Source organism: Lynx rufus, unplaced genomic scaffold, assembly GCF_022079265.1.
Source record: "Lynx rufus isolate CCGP_SWC_20201006 ecotype Redwood Valley unplaced genomic scaffold, mLynRuf1.p SCAF_18, whole genome shotgun sequence".
Taxonomy (NCBI): domain Eukaryota; kingdom Metazoa; phylum Chordata; class Mammalia; order Carnivora; family Felidae; genus Lynx; species Lynx rufus.
In genome coordinates, this window is record NW_025814832.1 from 24,500,232 (window position 1) to 24,512,596 (window position 12,365).

General features: G+C 54.0%; 1 protein-coding gene across 1 annotated transcript; it reads right to left on the reverse strand.

The window, feature by feature from the left end:
* Window positions 1-2,649: 2,649 nt before the first annotated feature.
* CDK5RAP3 (CDK5 regulatory subunit associated protein 3) lies at window positions 2,650-11,274 on the reverse strand. The gene is made up of 14 exons (XM_047081126.1): window positions 11,167-11,274; window positions 10,896-10,941; window positions 8,727-8,858; window positions 8,354-8,454; window positions 7,927-7,975; window positions 7,075-7,253; window positions 6,757-6,893; window positions 6,395-6,539; window positions 5,888-5,998; window positions 5,404-5,479; window positions 4,698-4,786; window positions 3,639-3,844; window positions 3,112-3,283; window positions 2,650-3,001 (listed from the first exon to the last, which is right to left on the reverse strand). The coding sequence occupies exons 1-14, from the start codon at window positions 11,170-11,172 to the stop codon at window positions 2,936-2,938; spliced, it is 1,515 nt and encodes a 504-aa protein (XP_046937082.1). The 5' UTR covers window positions 11,173-11,274; the 3' UTR covers window positions 2,650-2,935.
* Between the last annotated feature and the right edge of the window lie 1,091 nt (window positions 11,275-12,365).

The following is a 12,365-nucleotide window of genomic DNA, read 5'->3' on the forward strand; positions in this document are numbered from 1 at the left end:
GTGTGGATGACGCAGATAACCCCTGCCCCACACTGGGAATGAGAAACTAGTTCTAGATGTCCTTGGCAAGCCCTTAGTGGGCAGCCAGATCCCAGATGGACAGTCATTAGCAGTCCGCTCAGCCCATGGTCACGGTCATGAGCCAAGAGCCGGTGGTGGGGCCTAGGCAGCTGGGTTTAGCAGGGAGGGAGGATCCAGGAAAAGTGATTCTGCCTCTTTGTCTGAAGCAGGGTGACCAGGGGGTGCCTGGGTGGCTCAGTTGGTTGGGCATCAGACTTCTGCTCAGGTCATGATCTTAAGCTTGTGAGTTCGAGCCCCGCATCGGGCTCTGTGCTGACAGCTCAGAGCCTGGAGCCTCTTTCAGATTCTGTGTCTCATTCTCTTTCTGCCCCTCCCCCATTTGTGTTCTGTCTCTCAGAGACAAATAAATGTAAAAAAAATTAAAAAAAAAAAAAAAGTGAAGCAGGGTGACCAGTTGGCTGAGTGGTGACAACCTGAAATCTTCTCTGGAAAAAGGTGGCATGAAAGTGAACACAAAAGCAGGGGGAGCTCTTGGCACTATAATTCACATCAAACTAACAGAAAATCTCAGCCCACCTCCTCCCCCTCTCCTGGAACATTTTCTTGGCGGCCCCAGAAACCTGACTGCTCAGAAGTTGGTCCTCAAGCTCCAAGGGAGCCTCTCACCATTCCCTTCCAGGAAGCCAAGTTAGACGGGGATGAAGAGTCCCGGGCCATTACGTCACACCCCGGAAATGAGCTCGCATTTGCCCAGGAGCGCTTACTCTGTGCCTGGCACCACTCTAAGACCCCTGTGTATATTAACTTGTTTCATCGCCGTGATGGATTCTGTCAGGCAAGCCAGAGAAAAGCCAGCAGGAACCCAACTGCAATCAGAGTGGCGCTAGGGGAGACCTGGGGGCGGACCTGCGAGACTATTCTCCTGCGGGGTAAAAGAGCCAGGCAGGGTCTCGGTGTCTCAGGGTGGTCGGGAAAGTGAGGCCCCAGGAAGCGAGGCCCGGGCCAAAGGCAGCTGGAGCTAAAGGTTCCTCATGTTATGGGGTTAAAGGCTTTTAAGAAACAATTTACACCAGCCTGGAGCGGGCCTTCGCTTTACCAGGCAAATAGCGAACCAGGCCTAATCCCTCTGAGAGAGAACAGTCCCCTAACCACACCGCTTAGCAACGTGGCCAAAATCTGCAGAGAGAACCCTTTCTATCTAAACCCACTTCCCCTCCTGCGAAGATGGCCAAACCTCAGCCTGTGTGACTTCCTGCCATTGGCCCCAGGCAGGGCAGAGAAGGCAGGCGAGGTGCCCCTCTGGAAGGGCGAGGAGCAAGAGCTTTTGAGGCCCAAACCCAGCCTGCTGCAGTCACGTGGTCCACAGGGCTTCTCCCTACCTCGCGGTGCCTGGAAGCAATAGTGTCTGTGTAGCAGCTGGTGATTGGACGAGGGACAGGAGAGCGGGCGAGGGCGGCATGCCTCGGTGAGCTGATGGCTGCTGCAAGAGGCAGGCCGGAAGGCCAGTGCAGCCGGCAGCTGAACAGGTGGGGCAGGAGCTGGCGGCCACCCTCTCCGAGGGAAAGGGACGAAGAGACGCAGACAGCCCCCTAGGCCGGGCGCCTTCACGGCGGCCGAGGGCAGGGTGCAGCCCGCGCAGTCCCCTCTGTGTCCTTCGACCCTAAGGACGGTTTTACCTCGACATTCCACACCAATGTTTTCCCTTTTCCAATTCCTAGACTAATTCCAGCCCCCAATTCCTCCAAAAGGAGGTGAACAGGCAAAGATTGGGGGGAAGCGACGGGCTGACATTAATTGATAGGAGCGGCTTCGAGCAGTTCATGCTGCCTTATCTCTCTCTCCTTCGGATAGCGTGTGTCCGCCGGAGTCCGCGGGGTCGGTGATTAATAGGGGCCATCACTCACTGTCCGGGACGGCTGAAAGGCAGCGGGGAGGGGGCGGCCCTCCCCAGAACTGAGATAACAAGCAGCAGGAATAATGAGTGGTGTCACTCCACTTTTCATTTTGATGGAAAGTCATTACGGGAGTCAACGCCAGCGACAAAGAGCCATGAATCAACTGCTCTGCTATGAAATTAAAATCGAATTGCCGGCCACCCCCAACCCCTACCCTTCCTGGGAAATGGGGATGGGTAGGTGGCTTGGGAGAGGGGCGCCATCCCGGGGTGGGCTCTACCCAATCACAGTGTGGGCAGTTACGGGCAGGAAGTGGACAGGCGGCTAGTGAAGGTGACAACTCCTGTCTCCACCTTGTTTATCAGACCCTTCCTCCCCAAACCGCATTTTCCCCCTGCCTGGAGGTGAGCTGTGATTAAAAGGAAAATACAGCTTCGCTGGCTCCAACAAGGCTGCCACTCGACTGTTCCCCTTGGCTTTCTGGCCCAAGTGGGGCAGTCTGGCCTGGCCATGGAGAGAAAGGGGCCCAGCAGACTCCGCTACCCCAGAGCTTGCTGAACCACTTGTAGATGCTCATCTGGGGCCCTCCCTCTCACCAGAGGCAAAGAGGGAAAGTCTCTAACCCAGGACTCCACAGGAACAGCTGATGGCCTAGGGAACCCACTCGATCAAGAACCCCAGGCAAACAGGTGCATGGCCTTGACTCAAGGCCCAGAGAAGCAGAAACCGTCAGTGGTGAAGCAAGAGTCTCTTCCTCTTTTATTAAGTCCAACTAGATGATGAGAAGGACCAGAAACTGGGGTTGCAGGCTGACAGGCCACAGGGCCAATCAAGATAGCTTCTTGCCAGAAAATACAGTGAGGGTCAAGGTCACCATCTAGGTGACAGCTCCTTCATGCGGCCTTCCATCCTCCAATCACTTGGTTTCTGGCCAGGAAGGGCCCTGCCGCATCAGCCCTGGCTGTCGCAACCCCCCTTCCTGAAGGCTGGGAAGCCGGGAAGGTAGAATGTGGGGGCTGTCACAGATAGGTTCCCATCAGGTTCACGGGGCGCCCACTGTACCTCTTGGAAATGTCAGCTTCAATCTGAAAGACAGAGGTACCAAGTGGGTGGGAAGCAGAGAGGCAGGGGTGCCTTGCTGTGTAGAAACTGGGGGTCCCCCACCTGCTTGGCAGGTCTGCCTTTCCGGTCTCACCAGCTTCTGCAGCTCCTTGGTCTTCTCCAGCAGCAGATCCAACTTGGGCTCCAGGGCCGCCTGTTCCTGAAGCGCTTCCTGCTGCTTCTGCACCATCAGCTCCTTCTTCAAAGCCAGAAGCTGGGACTGCTTCAGCTTCTGCTGGAGAAACTCAGTCACTCGGTCCACATACCTGTGCAGGGTATTCAGGTGAGGGGTGCAGCCGAGCAACCCCGAGCATCCCCATTCAGCTGCTGGGAAAGGTGAGGCTCAGGAAACCAAATCCCTAACAGGCCTCTCAGCCTCCACACCCTTCAACTCCTTCTTTGCGAGGTAGAGTGCTCCCAGCTCCCCTGTCCTACTTGGGAAGCAGAGCCATCTTGCCCCAAGACAACCCCTGATCCCAACCGTGACAGCACTGCTATGGGAGGCAGAGAAGAGCTCTGGGGGGTCATGGAGAAGAGGAACACAAGGAGTCGGGGCTGCTCAAGATGGCAGAGCCCCACATCATGCTCCGGAACAGCCCGACGTCAAGGGGGAAACCAGACCTCGGTGAGGCCAGGATCATAAACAGGTGTTGCATTCGAAGACTGGTGAGCCGGCCGATCAGATCCTGCAGCGCCGACACCATGGTAACCATCTTTGCTTTGGTCTGGCCCTGCAGGATGGCGGGAGCCAGCTGGAACTGGCTCACGGACAAGATGTCTGCCTCCTCACTCATCTCCACGGCTCTCTGGGTCAAGAAGATCTCGAGCTGAGGGCAGAAGAGGATCTGGTTGAAACCAAGAAGAGAACTCAGACGTTCTCAGATGCTCAAAACGCAAGAATGAGACGTGAGGGTTGGACTCTGGGTGAGAAGGCGTTATTTCCTCTGAATACTTTTACTGCTAAAAACTTAGCAACTATAATGTGAGAGCTTGATGGGGCGCCTGGGTGGCTCAGTCAGTTAAGTGTCCAACTTCGGCCAGGTCAGGATCTCACGGTGCCTGAGTTCGAGCCCCATGTCCAGCTCTGTGCTGACAGCTCAGAGCCTGGAGCCTGCTTCGGATTCTGTGTCTCTCTCTTCTCTCTGTCCCTCCCCGGCTCACACACTCTCTCTTTCTCAAAAATAAAAACACATTAAAAAAAAAAAAAAAAGATTTATAATGTGAGACCTTGAGGCAGCCTCTCACTGTCATGCTTCTGTCCCCTACTCCTATCTCAGGCCCTCTCAAGCCCTGGACACCTCTCCTTCCTCCCAGTGTATGGATAACTAAGGACACACAGATTCAACGGGTTCTCTCTGCCCCAGTGAAGGTATTTTCTCTCTGTGAGGAATGAAATTCAGGGAACAGGAATCCACATCTGAGAAGCCCTGGATTAAGAAAGGGCTGGCAAGAATCTGGGAACCAGCCGCATGTCTTGTCACTCTTATTCTACCTTAGAAACTTGATCCCTTTGTCCTTCTCTGTCCTGGAGGCTAAGAGGGGCCTCTCTGGGCAGAAAGAAAAGGGAATAGGTGAGGACTAAGAACTTTGACGAGGACCTCACCAGCCAGCAGTCCACTGGGAAGGCAACAGGCGGAGATTAACACAAAGAGGAAGCGTCCTCCCAGAGGACGAAGGTACCTCCATGAGCTCATCAATGAACTGATTCCGGGTCTCAGGGTATTCAAGAAGTGTCAGGGCATCTGGGCCCTTAGCAACACCTTCTGGAGCTGCCAGGAGGAGAGACAGAGAAGTGATAAAGCTGCTGGGGACCACAGAAAAAGATCCTCAAGTTCGAGAGGTTCTGGTGGGTTAATATGGACACAAACCCATTGCCCTAAAGCTACTATCGATCTCATCCCAGGGGGATAGGGTTACCCTTTCCCTAACCGGACACTACTACCAGCCACTACTACGGGCCACCAGTCTGTGAGGGGGGCCGCAGAGCTGGGTTCAGGGCCAGGAAAGGCCTCCTCTGCTCTGGTAGGCCGCGAAGTTTCATCCTGCACCGCCCTCTAGCGGCTCAGATCGCTGCTGCATCCTCTCCAGCGGTGGGCAGGGGGTCAGGTCACACCTCCAAGTCCAGCAGCCCTCCAGGAACCTCCCACCAGGAAAGGTGACCCATATTTGGGGTCTCAAAAGTTGAGAGCTTCCAGACTTATAATGTTCCTCCACACTCACGTCATCATCAAGATTTTGAGAAAACAGTTAAATGTGTGAGAAGCCCAATCTTGGCAAGTGCATTTCTTCTGTTTCTAGAGACACGTGGCGGGGGGGGGGGGGGGGGTAGGGTGGCTGGCTTTTGAGCACTCACTTCTGCCAGGGCTACAGGGAGGGCTGCACTTACCCTGGGTTCCAGCTTCTAGCACTGTGATCTGCAAAGTGGCATCGTCTCCCCAGTCTATCCCATCGCCCCCAGTTTCCTAGGTAGAAAGCAAAGAACGCTGGCAGGGTTGCAAGAATCTTCCCCAGCAAAGGGAGCCGGGATAAACCAAAGCCCTTGATAAGTCCAAGGCCTACACATTTCAACTGTATGAAGGACTTACAGCCCTGACATAGGTGGTAAAGATGGCAGGGGGGCCCATGTATGCTGCCACTCTCATCCCTGCTTAGAGTTACCACCTGCCTGTACCTAACACCTTGCCCCAAATGCCAGGAGAAAAATGTCAAACCTGGGATATGACACTGTGGAAACTGCCTCCCCCTGCCAATCTGGTCTGAAAGCTATGGACTTCAAGAAATGCCTTTAGAGACAGACAACGCTTCTTTTATCACCAAAGCAGTGATCACAGAAAAGTTCTCAGAGGGATGGACTGTGAGAGCGTCCTAACCTTTGAGTCCGATTCCAGGGAGATGCCCCAGTCAATTTCGGCAGCCTGGGCAGAGATGCCAGAGTCCGTCCCTTCAGAAGCCACCTCCACCCCAAAGTCACCCCAGTCAATCTAGAAGGGGAAAAAAGTGTTAGCTCACAGAAAGTGGGTGAAAGCAAAGGGGCCTGCCTCCCCAGGGGCCTCAGCTGCCCCTGGAAGGGGCACTGGCACACTGTTCAAGTGCAGTGGGCTCCACGCTCCCCAAAGGACCGCCCAACTTCAGAGTTCACGGGGCTGAAGGATTTCTAGATTAAAGCCAACAGGCTCACTGAGCCTCTTCAGTGCTCATCTACACTCTGGCCTCAAGGAGGCCGGAAAATTAAAGGAACAGGGCCCCCCTGGACCCTTCTATGTATAGTCTCTTCTTTTCTTCCTTCTGAGACTCTGAACTCAGTCAGGGCGGGGTGGGGAGGGGTGGAGCTGTGTGGGGGGATGAGGAAGCAGCTCTCACTTGGCTCATCATCTTACCGCGTCTTCTTCCACCGGCTCAGGAGGCTCCTCGAGGTGCGGCCGCTCCACCACAGAGGGCTCGGTCCCCGTCCTCCATTCGTACACCGTGGCGTTTCCCCGCCTCTGCACGAATCGCAGCATCGGCAGCACCTGCTCTGTGGGGCTGCAACGGAGCACCAGACTGACCCTCCCACTGCCCACTCACAGAGCCCCCGCCGGGCGCCACCCTGAGCCCTGCGGCCAGATGGGCAAGGCTTCCACAGGTTCACGTATGTAAAATTAAACTCAAATGTCATGTCCGAAAACACAAGCAGAGAAGAGAGGACAGCAGGAAAAATAGGTCAACTGTCCCCGCTGCTGGAGAGAAAGAGGTCCTTTACCTTTCACACACAAACCCCACACAGGCCTGGTAGAGGTCAATGGCTTCGCCCAGAGACTGGGCCCCGGCCCCGATCTCAGCCAGCTGACTCGGCAGGTCCTTCACCAGGGCCAGCAGTTCTCTCCGGACGTTGTCTCCCTAAAGAGGATGGACGAGGGAGGCTAAGACAGGAGTGGTGGGAAGCGGAGCCCAGTGGGTTAAAGAAAATGCCCGGAGACTGGAGATGGGTGAGACACTGGCCCAAGAAGGGTGCAGAACCTTTCCCAGAAGCCAAGGAGCTGGGCTCAGGCCAAGGGGCCCCAGGAGCCCTCCTGCTCACCGTGATGCCGTACTGCTTGCATGAGTGGTAGAACTGCTCTCGCATCTCGGTGGCCCCTGCCTGGCCCTCCTCCTCCTTGCGACTATATTCTTGCTGCAGCTGCTGGCATTTGGCGATCTGCTTCTTCAGCGAAGGGATCTCGTAGTTGACATTCCGAACCAGGAGGCTAGAGAGTTCCACTGCGAAGGGCCCAGGAAATTCACCCCAGACGCCCACACCACAAGGCAAGCATGCCCCCGGGACACGCACAAATACACCGAGGCCTGGCAGCGGAGAGCACGGCTTGGCTCCCCCCACCGCCCACCCCGTTCCTCCCCTTCCCAGCCGTGGAACCTCACACAGCCACCTTATCCTCTCCAATCCAGTCCTCCTCTGTAAAATAGGGGCCAAAATATTTACCATGAGGACTAACAGAATCCACATGAAACAGGAGTATGATTCCTGGCATTCAGTAGATACTCAGCAAGAATCAGCTATTATTATTATTAATACTTGGGGGAAACATACCCCGAAGTACAATCGGCCCTGTAATTACTCTCAGGCATCCAATATGGCCCCCCGGTTGACCCATGCTTCCTCTGCCCAGTGGAGAAGAGGGGGGAGGTGGTCACCAAGAGGTCAGTGGTGTTGGGTCTACACATACTTGCCTGGTCAGGCCCAGAAAAGGCCCTCTACTTGCCTGGTCTTCCACTTTCTCCCAACACTCTTTGGGGGATTTCTTGGCCCACCTGGCAAACACTCATACCCCAACCTCATCCCCCACACGGACTGTGCCTCCTGGAAGCCTAATGTCCCAGAACTCTGGGAGTGGGCTGCCCCTGGACTCCAGCCTCCCAGGCTGGGCCACTTTACCTAGATAGATGTTGTCCTTCTCATACAGGGCTACGATCTCCTGCCAATCCTGGGTAAGAACGGAAATAGGAAGTGAGTCGGAATAGCACTCGGGCAGCCACATCTCAGCTCAAGCCGCACACAGGGGAAGCTCCCCCAGCCTTCACATCACATCAGACGCAAACCCCTTGCCTTTCTACATAATGCTGGCTGGACCACCCACTTCATTTTAACAACGTGGTGCCAGTGAGCATTCCCCAAAGCAGCAGGCCTGAAAATGGAAACCCAGGGGTAGGATCTACTTTTGGTATAAACTTTGGGGATGGACAGAAAGCTCAGGAAATATGCTATGTAGGCATCTCCACCGGACCCTCAGCGAGACCAGAGGCTCTGACCCTGTAGACCAGATGGGTCCGGCTGCACATTAAGCGGCTTCAGCCACACTTGCCTTCATTCGCTGTGAAGAGTACCGGCCAAAAATATTTTTTGTGGAGGCTTCGGTGCCTTTGAGAAGGTCCACGATCCTTAGGCAGTGGAAGTAGTGAATGTCTAGAGAGCAAGGAAGAGCAAAGACTCTGGGAATTACAGTATCTTGCCCACTATGCTGGGCACATGGCTGACTGATGAATGTGCTGAGAATCTTAGCATGCATAGCTTTCCCCTTCACCACTGTGTGTTGGAAGAAACTAGCACGTACCCCCCCCCAAATAAATCTTTCTCTAGGGATTAGTCCTAAAGCTAAACAATAAGGGAGGAGGTTGGCTGATATACAGTGCTCCAGGAAAGACGGGGCTCCAGTAATGTAGTCCCAAATCACTCACAGGATCCAGAGAGCAGCTGGGCGATCTCCTCGCTCTCTGGCATGTCCTGGATGGCAGCATTGATCTTCTCTCGGATGGTCAACACCAGACTCTGCCATTTCAGATTGCAGTGTCGTCTGTCGACCAGCCAGTCTATGTGAGAAACACCCAAATCATAGCATTCCCACTCATGACAGCCAAAACGCTGTCACTAATTCAAGTGAAATACGCTAAGACACTGGCTAAAAGTTGTGTTCATATTGGTTAAGGTGTGGGGGATCACGGGAAGATGGGAATAAAGAGAGCCTCAAAGGGACCCTTGGCGTTAAACAGACTCCAGCAACCTGACTTCATCGCAGTGTGACTTTTATAGAGCAACTGCCTCCGTGCAGGGATAAAGAAAAACTGTGAATTAGTCCTGACATCAAAGTGCCACTTTTGACCGCTCTAAATTCTCCATAATATTTTTGCTTCCATGAGTAATTATATCTTTCTTACTGACAGAGGATGCTTTTCAACTTCCACTTCCTCAGGGCTGGGATTAACCGTGACAATGGAAAATACAAGATGATTATGCCAAGTACCGGATGAATGAACAACTGCAAAGCCCCTAATACCTACAGCGCCCTGCAGACTAGGTAACACCTGGCACCACGAGAATACCAATCTGACTGACCTCCTGGAATCTGAGCCCAGATTTGTGTTTTTAGTAGAGCGGGTGGGGGGATGAGAGCCATGTACATTTCCTCAGGAGGAGAGCACTAAGAGCTAGGCTTTGCGATCACATGGTCCTGGCTTCTGATTATCAATTTGCTTAGGCAAATCTCTTAACCTTTCTGTGCCTTGGTTTCCCCACATGTAAGATGGGGATAATACGGTACTGGACACAAGAGGGAATAAAAGTAAAACGTGGGGCACCGTGCCTAGCACATGGCAAGGACTCGATAAATCCTAGTAAAAATCATTTTTACAATGTCAAGTGCTTAAAACAGCACCTGGTAGAGCCAACTCTGAATGAATGGTTGCTGTTCCATTGGTCCTTCCCATGACCAGTGACAAGCTCATACAGCAAGAGTGCACAGGTGCTGCAGAACTGGGACAAATGTGAAAGGACACTAAAGAAGCTCCATCAAGTGGCCACTGCACAGAACTGACCGAATGGTCCACAATGGTGAGTCCAGAACTTTGCCTTTGTTAATACACCTGCCAACTAGCCAAACATTGGGGTCCCACGCTAGCTATCACTCACACTGCTTCTGCTGTATTTCTCTAAAATCTTCAGAAAAATTCTGTAGATGTCATAGAACTAGAAGGGGACGAGGTAGTCAAACAGAGGTCATCTTAATGACTAAGCTAGCATCAAATCAGTTGATCCAATGAGCATTTTAAAATCCAGGAGCTGTGCACTCGCCCTGGAAAAGTCATAATGAAGAGGTCCTTGCCTGGCTCTGAACTGAGGAGGTACAGAGATCAGATACTGGCAGCAGGGAGATGGCCTGGCCACTAAAAGGTCTTTATTCCCAATTGGATCTCTGTCTCTCTTCCTCCTAAAATCAAGAGGAGATGGAAGCTTTTAAAATGAAAGGAAGGTAGGGGTGCCTGGGTGGCTCAGTCGGTTAAGCATCCGACTTCGGCTCAGGTCATGATCTCACAGTTTCGTGAGTTCAAGCCCCACATCAGTCTCTGTGCTGACAGCTTAGAGCCTGGAGCCTGCTTCGAATTCTGTGTCTCCCTCTCTCTCTCTCTGCTCTCCCGCCCCGCTCATGCTCTGTCTCTCTCTCCTTCAAAAATAATTAAAAAATTTTAAAAAAGAATTAAAACGAAAGGAAAGTAAGTTTTTTTTTTTCATACAAAAAGCATCGACCCTGGGGGCTGACAAACTTAAGTTCCAATTTCAGATCTACTGCTTAGTAGCTGACCGCCTTTAAAGTAAGCCACTACTCTCTTGATGCCTGAATGACCTCACAACACGTGTTAGGAATGACGTGTTAGTAGAAGACGCAGGTCAAGTACAGACTAAGAATGGTTCCTTCCCGCTCTTCCTAGCGCCGGCAGGTAGCCACCGCACAGGGCATAGAACAGGGCGAGTGGTCAGGGGCCTTGGGGCGTCACGGCTCCCAGCTGTTGGCAACAGGAGGCAATGGGCCGGGCTTCCCCCTGACAGCGGTTGCGCGGGGCGTCCCCTCCTACCGAGCAGCTTGCTGGTCTGGATGTCGATGGGCACGTGCTGATGGTCCTGGCGGGAAACACAGCGAGAAACGGGGCTTGAGCGCGGGGAGGGGGCGTGCCACCCGCGCTCTTATTTCCGGGGCCCAACCGCCACCTTGAGGGGCCAGAATGTTGGACCGGGGAGGGCCGAACCCGGGAGGGAGGCCGGAGAAGCGGGCCTGGGCCCGATGGGTTGAGCTCAGTCCAGGAGTGACGGACCAGTGCCCCATTCCCCCAGCTCCTGTCTCCACACCTGCATCTTTCCTCCACTTCCGCTTCCGGCCGGCGACCTAAGTCAGCCCCACCTACAACCAATCCAGCGCAGGCCTGGCCGAGCCTCAGTTTTGGCACGGTCGGACCTCCTCGGGCCACGTCGCCATCTTCCTCCGAGCCAATCGGGGCACGCGCTCCACCCCTGGCCACAAGCCCCACCCACCTCGGGGCTCCGAATGGCTGAGCCCGGGAGGGGCGGGAGAACCGAAGACAGCCAATGGGAGACGCGAGGCGGGCTCAGAGCTGGAGAAGGGCGGGGACGCCGAGAAAAGGCTGCAGGGGCTGCGAGATCACGGCAGACGGCGCCGGAGAGTTGGTCCGGGCAGCTTCCGGCCAGGTGGGCGCGGGGTTTACGGTGCAGGCATTACTGTGCTTGCAGACAGGGTCCTAGCGCCGACCCTGGAGCCTTGTAAGCCGTTAGAAATGCCTTCTTCCTGCCTTGCCTGGCTTTACTGTTCGTCGCACACTTGTGGCACTTGTCACACTTTACCTTCCTATTCAATTTATCTGATAGACATGTGTTGAGCACCTGCTATGTGTTGTGTGATTAGGACAGGAAAGGGGTGGAAGGAGGGTCAAGGGAGGCATTCCAAAGAGAACACCTCAATTGAATCTTAAAGGAAGGGCTACACAAAGAGGGGCCTGTGGGGAGAGGTGTTCCGGGTGGAGGAGACCGTCCAGACAAAGCTATGGAGGCCACAAACTGCAAGAGGGGTGCAAGGAACAACAGGCAGGCAGGACTGGCAACATAATTGGTGGGGTCCAGGGCAAAATGAAAATGTAGGGCCCCTTGTTAAAAAGTTGAAGAATTTCATGAGGGGCCCTGCATCAGGTCTCACACTCATGAAGGCGGTCAGGAAGGCAGGCCAGCCTCTGTGCAGTAAAAGGTTTGTGGCAAGGAGTGGCCAGAGAAGAGCCGTAAAAGTGGAAAGGTCATATCATAGGGAGGAGCCTCATTAGGGAACTTGGACTTTACCTCCGCTGACAGAGAGCAACCACTGGAGGGTTTGAAGGGTTTTGAAGCAGGGAGGAACCTGTTCAAAACAACTGCAAGGAGGATGGTTTCGTGGGAGATAAGGCTGGAGACAGGGAGACTATCTGGAAGTTATCATGCCGAGGTCAGTGACCTGGGACAAGGCATGAGGAGGAGGGGAAGGGCTGGATTTGAGAGATGTTTTG